Raw genomic sequence first — 6,753 nt, 5'->3', positions numbered from 1 at the left:
TGGGGTCGTGGTCTGGAGCAAGTGGTGTCTGATGGTTGTGGGCGTGGCTTTTAGGCAGGGGGCGTGGTTAGTAGGGTGTGGGCGGGGCCGGCCGCGCAGCCACGCGCGGCTCAGCCCCGCGTGCGACGCCCCGGCTGTCCCTGTCCCCATCCCGGCCCCGCTCCCAGCACCGCGTCTCCCCTGCCCCCCCAGCACGTGGTGCTGTACCCGCTGGTGGCCAAGAGCCTGCGGAACATCGCGGCGGGGAAGGACCCTCTGGAGGGGCAGCGGCACTGCTGCAGCATGGCCCAGCTGCATGAGCACTACTCCCTGGGATACCCCGACCTCGACGAGCTCCAGAAGAACCCCCAGCCCCTCATCTTTGACATCGAAGTGCTCAAGGTGAGGCACCTGCCGGTGCTGGTGTATTGCCTCTCCCACCACTCCCAGCCCCAGGGTGGTGGGGAGCTCAGGGATGGCCCCCAGAACTCCAGCCCTGGGAAGGAGCGTGCTGGGGCTCTGCCCTCATGATGAAGTGTCTGCAGGTGGAGGCACCTGGTTCCTACCAGCAAGACCCGTGGGCCATGACGGATGAGGAGAAGCTGCAGGCTGTACCTCGGATCCACAAGGAAGGCAACGAGCTGTTCCAGCAGGGCAAGGTGCAGGAGGCAGCTGCCAAATACTATGATGCCATTGCCTGTCTCAAGAACCTGCAGATGAAGGTGGGGCCCCTGGTCCCACACCCCTCCAGCTGGGGTGCAGGGTGGGTGGGAGCAGCACCTCATTGTCCCTGCTCCATCTCATCCTGCAGGAGCAGCCTGGCTCTCCAGACTGGATCGAGCTGGATCAGAAAATCACCCCCTTGCTGTTGAACTACTGCCAGTGCAAGCTCCAGTGCGAGGAGTACTACGAGGTGCTGGATCACTGCTCCTCCATCCTCAACAAGTACGAGGGTAAGGAGCCATAGGCCAGCCTGGTGGGAACTGGGAGGGACGAGCAGGTACTGGGGACACCCCCAACACTCTTCTTCCCTCCCTCCCCCTCCCCCAGACAACGTCAAAGCCTACTTCAAGAGGGGAAAGGCCCATGCAGCTGTGTGGAACGTGGCAGAGGCCCACGCTGACTTTGCCAAGGTGCTGGCCCTGGACCCTTCCCTGCGGCCCGTGGTCTCCAAGGAGCTGCGGAGCCTGGAAGCCCGGCTGCGGGAGAAGGACGCCGAGGACAAGATCCGCTTCAAGGGCATCTTCTCGCAGTAGAGCCCGTGGCCGCAGCCCAGAGCCCCACAGGTTCTTTTAGGTATTCCACATGTGGAATGTTCATGGATGTTTATTAATGTTTAATACAAATTTTACTTATTTGAAGTCATTTGAGGGGTGGGGGGGGGCCTGGCTGCTCGCCACGGCAGAGCACTACAAGTGACAGTATTAAGCCATGGTAGAACGGGGCTGATGTTCCTCAGCGTGCTCTAGACGATGGTCATTGTCACACCGAGGTGACTTGAGCTCAAGCCTGCTGCTCTCTGCCAACTTCTTTTATTCATCGTTTGGTGTTTTTTATACTTTATGTTGGGCTCAGCCAGTGCACCCGGGGCTGGCCGAGCTGTTCACGGCCGGGGAGGGCTCAGGTGCCAAACCTCAGCCCCACCTCTTACCCCATCATGCCTCTACTTGGTGCCACATCCTGAGTCGTCACCTCTCAAGGCTGCTGCTATCACCCCCAGGCCGTTTCCTCTCCTCTCCAGCATCATGTCAGCGTCGGAAATATTTTATATAGAATAACTGCTCGTTACTGCTATCTGTCTGAAACTCTGGTTGTGCTATGCTGAGATAAAACAAAAGTAAAACTATTTGCAGGCAGCTGGTCACTTAGAAGAATTGCTCTTAGAGATAAATGAAATAAAGCTCCAGACAGGGCAGAAAGGGGTTGGGGAGGGGGGCAGCCTGGCAAGGCCTGGCCCTGATCCCCTGCTAATGCTCTGTGGGTGTGTTAGAGCTGCCAAGGGAAGGTGCAGAGCCCAGGAAATGCTCCGTCCTGGGCTCAGGGGGTAAAAGCAGCTCTGGGGCACACAGAGCTCAAAGCAGGAGCTCAAGCTGAGCCCACACTGCTGCAGCACCCTCAACCCTGTGGCCCAAGCCCCTGAGCCTAGCCCAAAGGTGATGGGTGGTGGCCAAGCAGCTGAAGCCCCAATATCATGACTGTCCCCTCATGTACCAAAGGTTCAACCATGCAGCTTGGTGCACCCAGAGCCACCCCAGCTTGTCACCCTGCTGGGGACCCAAGTGCCATGCCCTGAGACCACTTCCCTGCATGCTGCTGTGTCCCTGAGCTCTAGGTTGAGGAGAGGAACACAAGTGGCAGTGCTGCAGCTGGTGGGAACAGAGCAGCCACGCGGGCACCAGCGCCTCATCTTGACATCGCTTTTATTTCACACCGCCACGAAACAGAAGAGAACAGAGGAACTGCTGCCCCGGTCCCAGCCCTGCCCCGTGCCTGGCGACACCCGAGGGAAATAAATAATGGGGAGCAGGGAGGTGCCGCGTGCCCTGGGGGTGCAGCCATGGCCCCCCCCAGCACATCAGCTCCCAAATGGGGGTGGCCAAACCCCACCAGGCACTGCCCAGCAGCAGCTCTGCAGCCCCAAAGGACCTGGGTGGGGGGGACAGAGGGTGGAGGCAGAGCAGGGGGGACCCGTGGTGGATCAACCCCGAGGTGATGGTTCCAGCCCCTGGAGTGACTCAGAGCACTGTGCCCCGGGGTCTCTGAGGACCCAGCACCCTCATCTCCTTCCTATCAGCTCAGGGCCCATGACAGGCTCTGGCCCCGGCTGCTCCTGGCTGGGAAATGAAGGCTGTGGCAGAGGGGGGATTGGTAGCCCTGTCACCCTCACTCCTCACCCTCCAGCTTGAGGCTGATGCTGCGGGGCTTGGCCCGGGATAGCCCAGAGGGGCCTGGTTGTTGCCCCCCGTCCCGCTCGGCCTGGCTGGAGCCCCGGGACCGCAGGAGCTGGCTCTGCTTGCGGAGGAAGTCGACGGGCGCTGGGCAGCCGTAGGTGCCTTTGCCCAGCATGGGCCGCGGGGGTCCCTTGGGGGAGTGGGTCATTGCTGCTGCCTCCAGCTGAGCCAGGTGGGCTACGTAGCCCTCGGACAGGAACTGTGGGATACACAGGCAGCCTGAGCTGGCAGCCCCGGCCAGCACACACTCCCAGCACCCTGGTGGGGTCAGCAGTTGTCCCCTGCAGCCCCAGCTTATTCCCAGCCCCCATACCTGGCACTGGTTGTGGAACTTCTTGACAGCCCGTCCCACAATGTAGATGTGGGCTGGTGCCAGACCCACGGAGCTGTAGACTGAGACATCCTTGGTAGAGCCGTAGCCAGCAATGATGGTGACCTCAGCCTGGCCAGGGACAAGAGCATTATGGCAGGGAGTTACCCTTCCCATGGGGACAGCCACCCCCATGGGACAGGGACACGCTTGCTTTATGATGGTCACAACGCCCACAGGCTGGGAGCTGCCAGCTCTGCCCTTGCAGCGTGGTCCAGCTCCACTCCAACCCCCAGGATGGAAAGGGACACAGGCCGTGGCACAGCCCTCATCACCACCCCCAGCACCATCTCCCTGCCCCCTGCCCACGTCCCTGTCCCCACCTCGGAGCGCAGGCTCTGAAGAAAAGCAGCTTTTTGGCGCAGGGGGTCGTGGGTGAGCCCGTCACAGAAGGAGACGACGCCGTGGGGGAAGTTGTGCTGGGAGAGCCAGGCCACCACGCGGTGCTTCTGCATGTCAGGGCGCCCCGTCACGTAGATGATCATGTAGCCCAAATCCTGCCAGTGCCTAGGAAGGGACAGCCTTGCTGGCGGGTTGCCCCCACACCATGACGAGAGGAGGAGACTGTCCCCCTTTATTTGAGGGGCACCCACCGTACGACGTCGACAGCCCCCGCCCGCACTTTGGGGTCACTGCCCATGATGGAGACGCTGGCAGTGAAGGAGCCGTCGATGCTGAACACCACTGACTCAGTGCCCCGGGCCACCACTGTCAGGTAGGCTTCAGCGTAGCTGTGGTCGCCCCTGGGATGGGAGAGCATGGGGGGGGCTCAGGGAGGGTCTCTGCTGCCAGGAGGGCAGGTGGACCTCTCTAGCAAAAGGGGTGGAGGAGGAACTGAGGTGGCACCACAGCCCATGTCTCACCTGACCACCATGCGCACGGGGTAGATGCCGATGGCCAGAGCCTTGTCCGGGGGGATGGTGAAGGTCAGGCGCCCGCCATTGCTGGTCACCTCAGTGCCATAGTGCAGCCACTTCCCTGAGAATGGCTGTGTCATGATGTAGATGTCCACCTGGGAGGGGGAAAAGGGCTGAACATGGACTGAACCTCCAGATGCTGCCCCATCCCCAACCCGCAAGTCCTTAAATCCCTCTCCCCCCATCCCACGCAGGGTCCTGTTTGACACATCCCTTCCTCTGCCATGGGTGACAACCAGCCCAGGGTCCCTTCCTGGACACCCCCACTCCATTTGATGGGGGTCCTGGTGGTGGTACCTTCTCCCCAGTCAGTGTCACCACATCCAGGGGTCCGTAGGTGAAGCGCCCGCTGAGGACCTGCGCTTTGCCCTCGCACACGATCACATCGCTGGCCCGGTGGTTGGCTGTCACGTTCTGCAGGGGCACAGGGGACACAGTCAGCACACGAGGGAGCCCCCAAGGTGCCACATGGGCCCCACTAGTCTGTGGGAACGTCCCACCATAGAATCATGAAGGTTGGAAAAGACCTCTAAGATCATCAAGTCCAACTACCAACCCAACGCCACCGTGCCTGGGCACAACCAGAGCCCAAGGCTGTCCCAGCAAAGGGTCTGGGTCCCACTGGCCCTGGCACACGTACCCGGATCTTCATGGGTGTGCGTCTGCGCTGCCACTTCTCCCGTGGGATAGCAGGGCTGTAGATGGAGCTCTCCTCACTCTCTGCTGGCTGAGGACCCTCCTTCTCCACCACCTGCCGGAGCAGCACAGCCCTAGCTCAGCTTCCACCAGCCCCAGGGTGCCACCCCACCCATCCTGCCCTACCTGGCGCAGGATGAAGGCCACCACGTCGGAGGATTCCCAGTAGCTGGCGTGGAAGAGGTGGGGCAGGGTGATGGTGGGGAAGGCAGTCAGGGCGTCGGGGCAGTACAGCGAGTAGTCCATGCGCTTTGAGCCCCACCAGCGCTCCAGGACTGTGGGGAGAGCTGGAATGGATCCATCCCCAGACCTCATCCCAAGGTGGTGACCTGGGATGGGCAGGGATGGCACTTACTCTTGACTACTTCACTGGTGCTGGTGGGGTTGGGGAGGTCTCCTGGCTCGTTGGCCCTCCAGAAGCCCCCGAAGTTGCTGGTGGGGGTTGGGGGGGCAACCATGTCCACCTCAGGTAGGAATAGAGCAGAGTGTGTCTGCAGGGCCTCCTCTGCAGGGGGAGAGACAAGTGAGGCCACTCAGAGCCCCCTGGGGACACCAACCACCTTGGGAACCCCTCCCCCAACACAGCCCCAAAGCTGGGGACAAAGCTTGAACATCACTTTCCCCCCAACCCCAGCCAAGCTACGGCAGTGCTGTGAGCACCCCAGAGCCCCCAGCACACCCCGGGGGGCTGGGAGGAGGCCAGGATGGGGGCTGCTCACCCAGCAGGGAGGAGGTGCCGTCGCCCAGGGGGTATTTCTGGTAGCGGGGGACGCTGAGCGGCGGGATGGCGTGGAAGGCCTTGGCCAGGAGGGGCTCCAGGCGGGAGGCGCAGGGGTCGGCGGCGTGGAAGAGGTTGTAGATCTGCTCGCAGGCAGGACGCAGCTGGGCCACTGCCAGGGGGGGACAGGGGGGTTGGGGCTGCCTGGTAAGGAATCCAGTGGGGACAGGGAGATGGTGGGCAAGGGCTGGTGGGGAAGGGGAAGCACGGCTGGGAACTCAACACCAAAGGGGCAAGACCCGGCAAGAAGAAAAGCCAGTAGAGCCAACCCAGGACACCAGGGAGCTGGCACAGGCTGGGGAAGGGGACACATGCCAACACTGACACAGACAGGGATGGGTGTGCAAGATGCCCAACCCAAGCAGGGCTCCAACCCAAGCAGGCGTCTTTGGGCAGGTCCCAGGGGACTCAGGCTTGCAGGGGACGGGAGAGAGCAGAACCTGGGGATCCGTGGGGAGGGCTGGGGGCTGTCACCAGGTGCTCACCATCCAGAGCAGGCATGACGGTCTTGCGCAGCGCCAGCACCAGCCCCAGGGGGGAGCCAAAGAGGAAGAAGCCGGATACCTTGAACTCCAGGCGGGTGTTGCTGCCTTCGGCAGCCTCTGGCGCCCCGGGGCCGCGCCCCGGTCCAGCGGGGCCTCGCTGGCCTGTGGGCTGGGACAGCAGGGCCAGTGGGCACAGGGAGGGACATTGACATCCCACTCCCACCATTCCAGGAGAAAAGCTGTGCCCAGCAAGGCCCCGTTAGCCTGGAGGAGCTGCTGGAATTGGAGAAGCTCCAGCAAGACAACCCCTGCCTCATGCAACGCTCCTTCCCAGGCTCGTGCCGACAGTAATTCACCCTTTCCATAAAGCACACAATCAGTGGGGACACCAGCAGCCTTCCAGCAGGGGTGGGCCACCGTTCCCCTTGCTCTCACCCACACGAGGAGCTGTGATGGTGACTGTCCCCCTGCTGTGCCCACGGCTCAGGACCGGCCTGGTCTGATCCTGCTGCTCCATCTGTCCCCTCAGCCAGCGGATCCCGCCCACTGCACAGCTCTGGGGAGATGGGCTCTGCAG

General features: G+C 62.3%; 2 protein-coding genes across 2 annotated transcripts in view; one reads left to right on the top strand and one right to left on the bottom strand.

Annotated features, from left to right (window-relative positions):
* The first annotated feature begins 182 nt into the window (after positions 1–182).
* Positions 183–1,330, top strand: AIP (aryl hydrocarbon receptor interacting protein). Its single transcript, XM_010007788.1, has 4 exons — positions 183–381; positions 525–701; positions 791–932; positions 1,030–1,330. The coding sequence occupies exons 1-4, from the start codon at positions 283–285 to the stop codon at positions 1,233–1,235; spliced, it is 624 nt and encodes a 207-aa protein (XP_010006090.1). The 5' UTR covers positions 183–282; the 3' UTR covers positions 1,236–1,330.
* Positions 1,331–2,862: 1,532 nt separating this feature from the next.
* The window catches only part of PITPNM1 (phosphatidylinositol transfer protein, membrane-associated 1), a gene marked incomplete at its 5' end in the record, with an annotated part of 23,394 nt that continues 19,503 nt past the window's right edge, over positions 2,863–6,753 (bottom strand). Inside the window, 12 exons of the mRNA XM_010007789.1 lie at positions 2,863–3,129; positions 3,244–3,372; positions 3,624–3,807; positions 3,894–4,043; positions 4,164–4,312; positions 4,515–4,631; positions 4,858–4,968; positions 5,040–5,188; positions 5,269–5,418; positions 5,633–5,803; positions 6,177–6,338; positions 6,616–6,747. Of these exons, the coding sequence (XP_010006091.1) occupies positions 2,863–3,129; positions 3,244–3,372; positions 3,624–3,807; positions 3,894–4,043; positions 4,164–4,312; positions 4,515–4,631; positions 4,858–4,968; positions 5,040–5,188; positions 5,269–5,418; positions 5,633–5,803; positions 6,177–6,338; positions 6,616–6,747 (1,871 nt within the window). The remainder of the gene's footprint in view (positions 3,130–3,243; positions 3,373–3,623; positions 3,808–3,893; positions 4,044–4,163; positions 4,313–4,514; positions 4,632–4,857; positions 4,969–5,039; positions 5,189–5,268; positions 5,419–5,632; positions 5,804–6,176; positions 6,339–6,615; positions 6,748–6,753) is intronic.

Source organism: Chaetura pelagica, unplaced genomic scaffold (assembly GCF_000747805.2).
Source record: "Chaetura pelagica isolate M959 unplaced genomic scaffold, ChaPel_1.0 scaffold862, whole genome shotgun sequence".
Taxonomy (NCBI): Eukaryota; Metazoa; Chordata; class Aves; order Apodiformes; family Apodidae; genus Chaetura; species Chaetura pelagica.
Note: the sequence above shows the minus strand (reverse complement) of the source record. Positions and strands in the feature narration are given on the sequence as shown.

Bases quoted from the DNA above. Each gene is read 5' to 3' on its own strand.
- AIP (XM_010007788.1), top strand. From the start codon at position 283: ATGGCCCAGCTGCATGAGCACTACTCCCTGGGATACCCCGACCTCGAC. The intron at 382-524 runs GTGAGGCACCTG...AAGTGTCTGCAG, and splicing joins TTGACATCGAAGTGCTCAAG to GTGGAGGCACCTGGTTCCTA. The intron at 933-1,029 runs GTAAGGAGCCAT...CCCCTCCCCCAG, and splicing joins CATCCTCAACAAGTACGAGG to ACAACGTCAAAGCCTACTTC.